Source organism: Drosophila takahashii, chromosome 3L (genome assembly GCF_030179915.1).
Source record: "Drosophila takahashii strain IR98-3 E-12201 chromosome 3L, DtakHiC1v2, whole genome shotgun sequence".
Classification (NCBI taxonomy): Eukaryota; Metazoa; Arthropoda; class Insecta; order Diptera; family Drosophilidae; genus Drosophila; species Drosophila takahashii.
In genome coordinates, this window is record NC_091680.1 from 26,173,425 (window position 1) to 26,187,806 (window position 14,382).

General features: G+C 39.4%; 1 protein-coding gene across 4 annotated transcripts; it reads left to right on the top strand.

The window, feature by feature from the left end:
• The first annotated feature begins 206 nt into the window (after positions 1-206).
• On the top strand, positions 207-6,682 carry Hsp110 (heat shock protein 70Cb). Of its 4 annotated transcripts, none has more exons than XM_017150226.3 (7): positions 207-348; positions 705-950; positions 2,236-3,187; positions 3,245-3,775; positions 4,593-4,688; positions 5,294-5,494; positions 5,585-6,682. In XM_017150226.3, the coding sequence occupies exons 2-7, from the start codon at positions 844-846 to the stop codon at positions 6,206-6,208; spliced, it is 2,511 nt and encodes an 836-aa protein (XP_017005715.2). In that variant the 5' UTR covers positions 207-348; positions 705-843; the 3' UTR covers positions 6,209-6,682. The 4 variants fall into 4 exon arrangements, with proteins under 4 accessions (XP_017005715.2, XP_017005714.2, XP_017005718.2 ...); XM_017150225.3 differs by having other exon boundaries at positions 227-373; XM_017150227.3 differs by lacking the exon at positions 207-348 and adding an exon at positions 464-630.
• The last annotated feature ends 7,700 nt before the right edge of the window (positions 6,683-14,382 follow it).

A 14,382-nucleotide genomic window follows, 5' to 3' on the forward strand; every position in this document is an offset into this window, starting at 1 on the left:
ATTTCTTTCTTCTTTAATCTTTAATTAATTTGTTTGAAAATGGTTTGTAAAGGTTTAAAAATTTCGATAATAATAACCAAATAAGGTTATTTAATTGTTTTCTTAATTTAAAAGTGGTAATGTTATTTTTAAATAAAAATTAAATACCCAAAGTAACGGTCATTTTAAAATGTGCCCGTATCTAAAAACCAGTTGGTGTTCTATCGATTGAAGCTTTAGTACTTACATTTACTTTGGTATTATCGCGATTTCTTGCGGTGGTCATACTGCGTAGCGGACAATTAGAAAAAAAACGTGCGGTGTCGAATTGAAATTGCTTGGATTTACCGATTTACCGTGAACCCGAAGGTGATTGCTCATTATCAACCAAAACGTGCGTAACTAATCAGCTTGAGCACCAATAACCCAAGCTCGTGAAAAGCCAAACAAGCGTGCGCGCTTTTCCCCACATTTTTCCCCCACGGTGTTTGCGTGCGAGCGAGAGGGGCGAGCGACGAAGGCCGGACGCTAGAAATTTCCATTCGCAGGCGAAAAGCGAATCCATAATTGATGTGAATGTGAAAAGCATATATCGAATCGAACGTTCTGGACTTGTTTGTCAATCGAAAAGAGCAGATAGCAGGCCGACACGTGCGTGGCTGTGTGTTTGACATATATTTTATCTAATTCCCCGTCTCCCTCTTTGAAAATTGTATATTTTGCAGTAGCTGGAAAACAAAGAAAACGGCGATCGCGTTGTTCCGCCCCCAAACACAGAAAGAAACGGCGAAACACCCAAAAGTGTGTCGGCACTGAATCATTTCAATCGGAAAAGCGGCCAGACGAATAGGAGGCAAATAGAAAATGTCCGTGATTGGCATCGATTTTGGCAACGAGGGCTGCTATGTGGCGGCAGCCAGGTCCGGCGGCATCGAGACGCTGGCCAATGACTACAGTCTGCGGGCCACGCCGTAAGTACCCATCGTCCCCCCATCCCATTGTCCGGGATTACGGCCCAGTTTATAGTGATAAGCTCGGCGGTCTGGTCTGCATAATCGTTCGACTTTTTGCCACTTTTTGGGGTTATGTCGAATTTGTAAGTCATGCCCGCATATGTGTGCGTGCGATTGTGTGTTTGTAAGAGAGCGCGCCTAGAAAATTCCACGGTTGTTATGGGTAACGCTCCGAAAAACATACGTGTATTCCCAGATATGAGCATTATGTACTGTTGTTTTTTGTGCGCCTTGGCGGAGGCCTAAATTTGGCCGAGTGCACTTCCATAAAAAGTGTTGCAAATTGCAATTTTAATGAGGCACACACATATTTTTCCATCCACTGATTCCGCCTCTCTTTTCCAATTTATTGCCCATGCCTATGTATGGGGGTGCCTTTGATTTAAATGCCGTCGACTGCGTGGGCCCCATATTTCAATTTCCAATCCCATTCAATCCTCCGCACTTCCACTCTCCTGTACTTGTCCGAATTTACTTTTTTGGCACACTCACACATAAAGGAAGACCTGGCGATGCATGCGTCATGCGGTCAAGAAGGCAGCATCAAAGGTGAGAGCAGCTGTTGTGGTTGCGGAGAGAGAGGGAGAGGTAGAGAGGGAGAAAGAGCGCCAGAGAAGACATGGCAAAAAGAAAGAAAAACGTGTGCAAAGCAGTCAAAAATAAATTCAAAGCCGGCAAACACAGACAGAAAACAAACACACACTCGCATGGGCAGACACAGTGAAGCCCGCATATGCTAAACATTCTTGATTTGACCACTGTTTGCATTTATAAAACTGGTTTACTTGCGAAATCAGTGCATTTAATTTTTTATTTTAAAATGTTTTTGAGTCGAAAAGGTAAATTACATTTTTACAGTAAAGCCCGCATATGTTAATAATTTTTAATGAGTCTAGATTTCAAAAATTTTAAGTAGGGTTACAAATTTTATTTTATTTTATTTTATAATATCTTAAAATAATAAAATTTAGTCAAGTATGGTAATTTATTGTCCATTTAAATTTAGTATAATTTTGGGCAAATTTTGCAGTTTTTAAAATTATTTTAATATTATTCTATTAAATTAGCTATCAAAAACATGTCTAATATTCGTTTTGACCATTTCCCACTGTACTGACTTAAACTCGATTGCTAACTAGACATATACTTCCAATACTCGGGCACTCAATCCAGAGAACTTAGCCTTATATGACCTGCAGAGCTAGCCACTAACCGCTACTTTTCACCCCCTGCCCTCTTGCAGTTCCTTTGTGGCCTTCGATGGCAAGAAGCGGATCATCGGCGTGGCGGCCAAGAACCAGCAGGTGACGAACATGAAAAACACAGTTGGCGGATTCAAGCGCCTGCTCGGTCGCAAATTCAACGATCCCCATGTACAACACGAACTCAAGAGCATTCCAGCGCGCGTAGAGGCGCGCGGCGACGGCAGCATCGGAATCAAGGTGAACTACCTGGGGGAGGATCAGCATTTTGGGCCGGAGCAGCTGACGGCGATGCTGTTCACCAAGCTGAAGGAGACCTCGGCGGCCGCCATGCAGACGCAGGTGAACGACTGCGTCATCGCCTGTCCCGTGTTCTTTACCAACGCAGAGCGGCGGGCTCTTCTGGACGCCGCCCAGATCGCCGGACTTAATGTCCTGCGGCTAATGAACGAGACGACGGCCACGGCTCTGGCGTACGGCTTCTACAAGAACGACCTGTTCGAGGACAAGCCACGCAACGTGATCTTTGTGGACTTTGGGCACTCGTCACTGCAGGCCAGTGCCTGTGCCTTCACCAAGGGCAAGCTGAAGATGTTGGCCAGCACCTGGGACCAGATCGGTGGACGCGACATTGACCTGGCTCTGGGCGATTACTTCGCCAAGGAGTTCCAGGAGCGGTACAAGATCAACGCCAAGACCAATGCCCGTGCCAATCTGCGCCTGCTCACCGAAATCGAGAAGCTGAAGAAGCAGATGTCCGCCAACAGCACCAAGCTGCCACTGAACATCGAATGTTTCCTGGACGACATCGACGTCTCGTCGTCCATGCAGCGCTCACAGATGGAGGAGTTGTGCGCCCCAGTTTTGCAGCGCGTCGAGCAGACGTTCAAGCGCCTGCTTGCCGAGTCAAAGTTGCAGCTGGACGACATTCACTCGGTGGAGATCGTCGGCGGCAGCTCTCGCATTCCAGCCGTGAAGCAGCTTATTGAGCAGGTGAGTGCCAAGAGAATGAAGCTAACCTACATCTTTTATTAATGCACTGTTTCGTAGGTCTTTAACAAGCCAGCCAGCACCACTTTGAACCAGGATGAGGCTGTGTCCCGTGGTGCAGCCCTTCAGTGCGCCATCATGTCGCCGGCTGTTCGCGTCCGAGAATTCGGTGTCACAGACCTTCAGAACTACGCCGTGAAGGTGCTGTGGGACAGTGAGGGCTCCGCCGCTCCGGGAGAGATCGAGATCTTCCCGCAGTACCACGCCTCGCCGTTCAGTCGCCTGCTGACAATCAACCGCAAGGGACCGTTCAATGTTTCGATTGTTTATGGCCAGCAGGTGCCATATCCCGATCAAACTATTGGCGTGTGGAAGGTCAAGGATGTGAAACCGACGGAGCGCGGCGAAGGTCAGGATGTGAAGCTGAAGGTGCGCATCAACAATAATGGCATCGTGCTGATCTCCTCGGCCACTCTGGTGGAAAAGAAGGAGGCGGAGGAGGCTGCCGCAGCTGCCGAGCAGGCCGCCAGTGAGGAGAAGCCAGGCGAACAGGCTAATAACGCAGGCGAATCTGCGGATGGTCAGCAGGAGGTGAGTCTGACATCTACCATAAAGTTAACCCCATCACTGTCATCACTTTCTGTTGTGGATAGGGGTTGCTCTGCTGTCCTCGTTTCAGTTCTAGTTATATTATACTAACCGCCCTTCCGGCCTAAACCAATTCGGTGTAGTCCCTTTAGCTGATTTTGTTTGTTGTCCGTGAAATTCAGCGCAAAATAAAATGTTGCAATGTTATGTTCCTTAATATGTATCTTACACAAGTTCCCACCAAATCAAAAAGAAATTTTTATCCATTATCCACATATATATTAAATTCTTGTAATTTTCAATTCTTTTTTTTGCTGTAGAATGTTTTTTTAATTGGTCATCCTAATGAAATAACTTCTGATTGGTTAACTGAATGTGTGTTTTCTCATTTTCTTGGGAAGCCATCAAACCAAATACATGGTACTCTAGCTTACAGGATCCCAACGAAAATGAGAAAAACGGTCTTAATCACATTACTACATTTCTTGACTAATTCCTTAAAGCTTTGGTTTTCAATGTCCGATTAGTAAGATTCATTCAGTACCTTTTTTCGACCGCGCCAAATATTTTAAATGTCAGTAAGAGATTTATTTCACTGTTCTGAAATCAATAAATTGCTCATTAAAATGTTTCGATCGTTACCATAATCGGACATGGGAAAACCGGGGCTGAATCGTTTTTGCTTGAATATATAATATATATAGACACACGAATGTGTATTTTTGATATAAATCATTCATATATATAAATATACCACTCCAATATTTGTTTTTGTTTGTTTTGGATATGTTGCGAACGCGCGCGTTTTGATCTCTCGTAGGCATATTGTGAGAATGAGGATGATAATAATACATCAACAGCCTCATCACCTGGCGGACCGGGGTGGGCACAGCGGGTCAAGGGCTGGTTTAGTTCGGTACGTTTTCCTCAAATTTCTCAAATTTCAATTCAAAAACAAAACCAACAAAAAAAGAAAACAAAAACACCAAATTTAAAACTTTTGCTCCCATATTTGTGTGTCAAGAAATTGGAAATTATTAATGAAATTAAAAACACGAAATGAACAATTTTGTGGTTTTTGAAATTTTTATGTTTTTTCCTTTCCATCAAAAATGAAACGAATGAAGAAGACCGCTCATAAGCCGCCTACCCTATGTGCTCCCAACAAAAAACCAATATATCTAAAAGCTTACACAATCTGCCAATTTGTTTTATTATTTCAACAAGCTTTTTCTTATTGTTTTCATATACACCTGAGAAAAACGCGCGCCCCTTGCTCAAAATTCAAAAACAAACCAATTCCCGCAGTGTTATATGAACAGTTATACAACCGACCCACGACAATTTATTGTGCTCATATTGTAGGCTGTCGCTTGGAGCTGTTTTTCCTCTTCGCTTTATTGTTGATGTGTCGTTGCTGCTCCAATTTTCTCTTTCTATTGGAAAACTTGAATTGAACAATTTTAAATCCATTTGATTTTCTATTTCGATTTAACGATTTACCTCTCTTTTGCTGCTCAGGGCGCTGATAAAAAGAAGAAGGCCTCCAAGGCTACTGAATTGCCTCTGGAGTGCACTACCCATGGCTTCAGCCCGGTCGACCTGGGTAACTACACACAGCAGGAGTCTAAAATGATTGGCAACGATCAGAAGGAAACTGAACGCATCGATGCCAAAAATGCCTTGGAGGAGTTTGTCTACGATATGCGCAACAAACTGCAGGTACTTAACCGAAAATTATGTTATGCTTACACTAGACGTTTGCCATACGGTTTTCCTTAATAATCCTTAATCCAACTCTTCTGCTTCTAGGGTGGACCTTTGGAGCCATTCGTAGTTGAGGCGGAGCGCGAGGCTATTGTGGCTCAGTTAAATGATCTCGAGAACTGGCTTTACGAGGATGGAGAAGACTGCGAGCGCGAGACTTACACCAGCCGCCTCCAGGCTCTGCACCAGAAGACGGATGTTATTAAGCTGCGCGCCAGCGACTACGAGCAGTGCCCGGCTGCCTTTGATGAGCTGAAGAACAGCATCGCCATTGCCCGCCTGGCGGTGGCCGAGTTCCGAAAGGGAGTGCCCAAGTACGATCACCTAACGGAAACCGAGTTTATTAACATCTCGGAGACGGCAGACAAGGCGCAAAAATGGCTGGATGCCAATCTGTCCAAGTTCACGCAATCGCCACGAACTGCTGACAGTCCCGTCCAGGTCTCTGCGGTGCGCCAAGAGGTGCACACCCTGACTGCGTGCGTCAGCTCAGTGATCAACCGAGCGAAACCAAAGCCAACTCCGGCCAAGACGGCGACTCCGCCCAAGGATGAAGCGAATGCGGAACAGAATGGCGGCGAGCCATCTGCCAATTCCGGCGACAAAATGGACGTTGATAACAATGCCCAGAGTGCGGCAGGAAATGATCCCTCCATGGATGTGGAGTGAGCGCCCGCTACTTCCGCTATTCGGTTGTCCCCGGCTATCATCGGTATTGGCTAACGATTAATGATAATAATAATGATAACTTAAACGGTAAACATATATGAAACATTCTTTGTATATGCGCTTGCTTCAGGACTAGCAGAGAAGAATCCAACAAAATCAACACAACAAACAAAATGCAAACAACCAACCAATCTACATGTGTAAGAATAATTTCATAAAATGCCACTGCAGCCGCTGGTGTATTCGGAAACGGATAAAGGGATGCTGGCAAAAAATAGTAGAAAAAAGGAAGTGGTGGGGAACGACCCTAGACACCTGCTGCTGCCGTGTGGATGATGCAAAACGAAACAGAAACAACCCTAAAACAAATTCTAATCGACCATTTTTCATATATTTGAATAACAAATTCAACAAAGCGACACTAAATGAATGGAATTCAAATAATCAAATAAAAACAATGATGATTCCAACTAAGCATTTATTCTTTAGCGTTTTAATTGTTGGGGTGGAAATTGTGATTTCCTGTAGCTTTTCACGTCAATATTTTTGCAGCTAAAGAAAATCAAGAATAAAATACAGTAAATATTCTATATGCTTACAGGAAATAAGATGCGTAGCAATAAAAAAACAGGTTTATGATTAATTTCAACAAGATATTTTAATAGAAAAATTGATAGGTTAACAGAAAACCTTTTAACTCATTAGTTCAATGCTCTCCATTGAGCTTTTTAAATTAAACTTCTTTATTTTCGTTTTTTGTCCTTTCTAGAGCTTGGTTAAATATACGGTTTTAGGAAATATGATTTACTTTAATATATATATGTGAATATATCTTGGTTTTGTATTAAAAAAGTTTAGGCCTGATCAACATTTTGCATGATTTCAAAGTAAACCGTTTCGATCCAAGATACCAACTACCCCACCAAATGCCATCATAGATTTTTCCGGAAAATAATTTCTTACATGGGTAATATGATCCATTTAAGTTACTGAAAAAACAAGCTTAATTAAGTAGATTTAACACTATAATAAAAATGTTTTCTTACCATTGATAATTAGCCGCTTTCCACCAAAAATAGAACGATTTGTCAGGAAACGTCCATTTTTGAAATTCGTTTTTCTCATGAGCCCGTAATGCATCGCCAGCACTTCCCGAATAGGAACCAAGAGACGTTAGGAAATATTCCGAATCTTTTCTGCCGAGAACAAAGTTATCATACCTGGCATATGCAGTTACATTATCAAAGTCTACGAGTTCGACGTACAACTCATGTCTGTATTTTGTGGTTAACTGATGAATTAACTTATTACCAAGCCAGAATTCGCCGTTAATGTTTCCGAATCCATCTTCATATGCATTTTGATCGGTTTGAGAGAAATCTACTTGTCCATCACTTCGCCGCTGTATAACCATCCAACCTGAACCGGCGGAAGGAATATCCTCAATCACAGCCGTAAAGGGATCAATACCATCTGCTCTCAAGAACTTTATATTAGGCATTTTGGTGTGGTTCAACAACGTTAAATTATCATTTTCGCAGTTATTTACATAAAAAGTAAAAGCTTTCAGTTTTTTCTTCATATTTTTAATCGTAGCGGCATCTTTATCAACTTTTGATTCTAAATTAGATATTTGAGTTTTTAGTTTTGTAGGGGTATGATATATGTCCCTATTAATGAAATACCACACAGTAGAATATATGTTTACACAAAATAGTTTATAGTTTTATTATTATTTTATTTCACAAGTTTTATCTGGTCAGGATCACTGCTGGCATTCAACTAACTTCGCTCTCAGCTCACGACTCGAACCAACCCCCGACTCTCTGAGAGAGTGAGTGTGGTGAGATCGCAAGAGAGAGAGTAAGCTCTACAACAACAACAACATACTCTAAGAATATTCAGGAATGTTCTAGAAGGAATACAATAACTTATACATACATACATACTACTACGTAGCCATCCTGCTACAATTCGGCCGTCCTGACATTTCAAGATCCCCTGATCTTGGTTTAATTTACAATTGATTTCATCTAAAATTATCTTACATACTATCAGTCTTTAGATTTACAATTCTTTGGATATATTTACAGCTATTTTCGTTTACCAATCCAATGCTTAATATTTTGACTACTCCAGACTCCTTGATAAGGGCAACGCGACAATTGAAAACCTTCCACATCTTTTATTACATACCTATCATTTCTCAAAACTTTATCTATAACATAAGGACCCTTGTGTTTCGGTATTAGCTTCCTTGCGACTCCTACTGCATTATCGAAATTTTTCACCATAATATAATCTCCAACTTTGTACTCTAAACTATCCTTCCTTTTTTCATTGTATCTTCTTTCGTTGTCATTTTGTAATTTGATTTGCGATTCCACTCCATTTTTCCTAATTTTGTCTAAATCTCTAACATCACTAACATTATCTAATTCTTCTAACTTTTGCCTCAATTCATCAATAACTTTTCCTTTCTGTTCGATTCCAAACAACATTTTACTCGGCATTTGTGCAATGCTTCTTTGCTTTGTATTGTTCAATGAAAATTCAACGTCCTCAACAACTGTATCCCAATGCAGTCCTTTTTCCGGATCTGCTAATTTAGCTATCATTGGCCCAATTATTCTATTAATTCTTTCCACCTGCCCATTGGCCTGAGGTGACCCAGTCGCAATTTTTACGTGCCTAATATTATATTCTTCGACAAATCTTCCAAACTCTTCCGATGTAAAACAGCTTCCTCTGTCCGAAACGATACATGTTGGCCTGCTGTACGACCTAAAATAATCTTTCATTGCTATAATAACTTCTTTTGTGTTCGTCGTCTTTGTTGCATATAGCCTAACGTATTTAGTAAAACCGTCTATCACCACAAACAAATGTTTCTTTGATCTTCCATTATCAACCGGTCCGTAATGATCGATATGTATAATTTCGAATGGCACATTTCCTTTTGGTATGCTGTGCAACATTCCTTCCCCTTTTCCTGACTTTGGCGAATATGCCACACATCTCAAACAATTATCAATATGTCTAACAACTTTTTCTTTCATATTCGGAAACCAATACGTCCTAACAATAGCATCCATAACCTTGTCTCGTCCTAAATGACCTAATTCATTGTGATATTTGTATAATATCTTGTCCTCCATTTCTCCTGGCACACAGAATAACAATTTCCCATCATTTGATTTTCTATAAATAACTCCATTTCTCATCTCAAACATTTTATCTTCCTCTTTTTCTAACTTTTTCCTAACATCTTTCAACTTTTCATCTTTCGCTTGACAAATAATTAAATTGTCTTCAAAACTATTCGTTTCTACTACCAGTATATTCGTATTCCTACTTAACGCGTCTACGTGTTGCATAAGTTTTCCCGATTTATGAACTAACTCAAAGTCATACTCAAGCAATTCTAATGCCCATCGTGCAATTCGAGGGTTTAACTCAATCCTATTTAATGTTAACGTCAGTGAGTTACAATCAGTAACTATTCTAAATCGTCTACCCTGCACATAAATTCTAAATCTTCGTAGAGCATAAATTATTGCTAACGTTTCAAGTTCAAAACTGTGATATTTTGCCTCGTCTTTTGTTGTGGCCTTTGAAAAATAAAAAATAGGGTGCAACTTTTTATCCTCTTTCCTTTGTAGTAAGACCGCTCCAAAACCTTGTGCGCTTGCATCTGTATGCAATTCTATCTCGTCTTTATAATAATATAATCCTAACACTGGCGCTTCAACTAACATTTTCTTAAGCATCTCAAAACATTGTAGTTCCCTTTCTTCAAATGCAAACTCTTTATCTTTCTTTAACAAATCATATAATGGTTTTGCGATCATCGAAAAATTCTTAATGAATCTCCTAAAATACGAACATAAACCTAAAAAGCTTCTAACACCATGTACTTTATCCGGAACAGGGAAATCTCTAACAGCTTCTATTCCTTTATCATTAGCTTGTATTCCCTTGCTGGTTACTAAAAAACCTAAATATTGTACACTTGCTTGTAAAAACTCACATTTGTCCATTCTCAATTCTAGTTTGTTTCTTGCTAAACGATCAAAAACTTCCCTAAGAACATTTAAATGTTCCTGTATCTCTTTACTGGCGATCATAATGTCGTCCATATATATTACTACCTTACCATCCCTAATCATGTCCGCAAAAATTGTATTAATAAATCTCTGAAACACCGCAGGAGCGTTTTTAAGCCCCATTGGCATTCGCATAAATTCAAATTGTCCTAATGGCGTCATAAATGAAGTATATTTTATTGAGTCCTTATCCACAAATACATGAAAGTAGCCATGTTTTAAATCTAATTTCGAAAATATTGTTTTATTTACTAAAGTGTCTAACAAATCGTCAATTAAAGGTAAAGGATAGTTATCTTTAACCATTGTCTTATTAAGTTTTCGATAATCCACACATAGTCGTAAGTCGCCTGTTTTCTTTTTTACTAACACTATTGGAGATGCGTACTCCGATTGACTTGGTCTTATAATTCCCTCGTTTAAGTATTCATCTAATATAACCTGTAACTTTTCTTTTTCTGTATAAGCTAAACGTCTGGGCGAACAACTAAAAGGTTTAGAATTCTCTAATCTTAATTTTATTTCACATCTAACTTCGGGTTCCTTTGGTCTTTGCTTATTTACATAACAGCTTTCTACCATTTTAATAAAATGACGCCTAACATTATAATTCACTTCATTGCCAATTTTGTAATCTGGACTTTCATCTGTAATATTAATATTAAACAATTCCCTTGCCACTAGATCTATTTCATTGCTATTCCTAACTATTTCTTTATCTGTAACTTTACTAACATTTCTAATCATCTGCCTATTGTCGCTAATTTTATCACTAACATTGCTAACTATCTGGTTTTCATGACTAACAATATCACTAACAATCTGATTTTCTTCTTTAACATTTCTAACAATATCACTAACATTTGGAGGGTTTTCAATGTTCTCAACCGTAACCATTTTCAAAGTGTCGAGGTTTAAATTAATATTACATGCTTCCATAAAATCTCTTCCAAGGACTACATCATGACTCATAGATTTGTTTGCCACAATAACTAAATGAAAATGAATTTTATTTAAATTCTTCATAACATAACACAATATTTTGCCATAGGTTTCTAAGTAACTCTTATTTAATCCATGATATAAACTTAAAACTGGTAATTTGCAAACATTTTCTGGTACTTTTGATATTTTAATAAATGAAATCGGGCTCCCTGTATCTATGAGACATTCTGTAGTTAACTTGGTATTAATATCATTCATAAAATTGATTTCAACGTATCTTACATAATTATTATTTCCTGTGTTCTTATTTTTGCTCTTCAAACACGTCGCCACAAAATGTCCCATCTCGCCGCACGCATAGCACGATCCTTTCTCCCGTTTTGACTTTCTGCACTCGTTCGCCCAATGCCCTTTGGCATTGCAATTGAAACATCGTGTCTCCTTCTTGTCCTTGAAGTCCAATGATGTCATCGGTTTTCCAACAGATTTCGGCAATCTAACATCGGCAAATGCTCGCTTTATGTGCCCAACGTCCACAAAGCTTTGAATGTGCGCCAGATTGCGCAGCCCTTGATTTGTAATACCTTCGATGATGCAGCTCAACATTTCATCTCCATCAATATTAATGCCCTGAGCAAGCATTATCTTGTCGTCAACATAACTCCCGAACGTCTCGCCTGCACTCCATTTGCGATGCTCAAATTTGCGCCTTATCTCCAGCTTTGATGATTTTTCGCCAAACATTGCGATCAGCTCAGCCGTTAATTCCTCCAATGGTAACAAAACACGCCCAGCATTTGCGTGCAACCAAACATTAGCTTTGCCTTTAATTTTGCTAATCATCAACAGTTTTATATAATTTCCGGTTATACCGTAGATGCTTGCGATATTATATATCCGAGTGATCCATTTGCGCGCACATGATTCGCCCGCAAACTCACACAACACTTGCGTAGCCATTCTCAAAGAAATGTCTATACTTTGATTAAAATTGTTCTCCATCTTTTCTTTCTCTCCAGCTTGGTTCTGCATCTTCACTTCTGCACAGTTTCGATTTCTGCCTCCACCTTTGTTCTGCTTGCCGTCTCTTTCGTAGCTTCTTTCACCTCTTGTTTCCTCGCCAGCTTCGCTTTCGTTTTCTCCATCTTCGCGTATATATTCCCGAACTTTTTCACCGTCTTCGCCTTTGTCGTTCTTTTCGCCAACTTTGTTCTTGCCTTCTCCATCTTCGCTATTAATTTCGTCGCCTTCTTCTACTTCGTAATCCTCTTTACCGCCGTCTTCGTTGTTACTTTTGCCGCCGTCTTCTTCCTCGAAATTCTCGATGCCGCCGTCTTTGCAGTTACTTCTATCGCCGTCTCGTTCTTGGAATTTCTCTTTGCCTCCGTCTTCTCCTTTACTTCTTTCGCCGTCTCGGTTCTCCTTCATTTCGTTAAACTTATTGCGTTTTTCGCTCGGTAATTTGTTTAAACGTAAAATCAACTCCTGTTTTGAACCAGTCGTTGAACATTTTAATACACTTAACCATATTTTTAATTGTTTTATCGATACTTTGTTCAAATCCATTTTGTTTTATTAAATTGTTTCACTTTCTTAGTTTTTAAACTTGTAGTTTTTAATTTGTTTGGCACGTGATCGGCCCACTTCTGATTTTGTAGGGGTATGATATATGTCCCTATTAATGAAATACCACACAGTAGAATATATGTTTACACAAAATAGTTTATAGTTTTATTATTATTTTATTTCACAAGTTTTATCTGGTCAGGATCACTGCTGGCATTCAACTAACTTCGCTCTCAGCTCACGACTCGAACCAACCCCCGACTCTCTGAGAGAGTGAGTGTGGTGAGATCGCAAGAGAGAGAGTAAGCTCTACAACAACAACAACATACTCTAAGAATATTCAGGAATGTTCTAGAAGGAATACAATAACTTATACATACATACATACTACTACGTAGCCATCCTGCTACAGTTTGCCATTATTTTCCAAGATAAGATTGTAATCTTTCTTAACTTTATACATTTCATTGATCTTAGCTGAATCTTCCTTGGATCTTTTTTCAAATTCATAAAGTTTAGTTCTAAAAGTATTTTTATTTTTGTTGGATTTGGTTTTAAACTTCGTTAATTCAGTCCCTTTTTTTGAAAGGTTGGACTTTAATTCGGCTATAAGTCTCTGAAGTTCGGAATTAGAGGCTTCGAGGAAAGCGTTTCGAATTTTGCATTCACTTAATTCATTTTTAAGTTGAGTAGAATCGGTTGAAACCTCATAATTTATATTAACCATTTTGTCGACATCCTCCTCAATCCTCCTATAATCCTCCTCAATAGACTTATCAATCAAGTTGTTGTCCTTGTTGAATCCGTTGGTGGCCTAGAATATTCATTTCAGTTTTGATTAAGATACAATATGAAACAAGAGAGAACTATAAAGTCGATTACCTCGACTATAAAAAACTCAGCTAAATGAGTGTGAAAGAGATGAAGATATGTATTTAAGCAGCTTAGAAAGCAGTCCCTTAAAATAGACGCCCTCTATCGGAAAATGCATTATTTGCTCATAACTTTAATTGAATAGCCCTATTTTACAATTTTCTTTTACATTTCGATAGCTATTAATAAGCACTACCAAATGGGAATGATAAGCACAGATAGCCGAGTCCTTGTAGCCATGTCCGTCTGTCCATTTCTATGTGAATTAGTCTCTTAGTTTTAAAGCTATCGCGTTAAAACTTTCCCAAAAGTCTTCTTCCGGATCGGAGCACTATATCTTATGGCTCCCATAGGAATATTCCAAAAAATAATAGAAAAAACATTGTAACTTGGTAGAAAGTAAGAGTTTTGATATTTGACAGTTTTAAATATGCAATAATATATGTATCTGGAATTCCTGGAACAGCGACGATCGAATGAGCATTAAACTATGGGTATTTATTTTCGGCTTGCCGAAGTTAACTTCCTTTATTGTTTTTTTCAAACTTGGGCTTCGTAGGAAGACGGACAGACAGACATGGCTGGACAGACTCTGCTAGTGATCCCAATCAAGAAAATAATATAAGGTCGGACGCGCCTATTTCTACCTGTTACATACTTTCTCACGAATACAATAAACCCTTT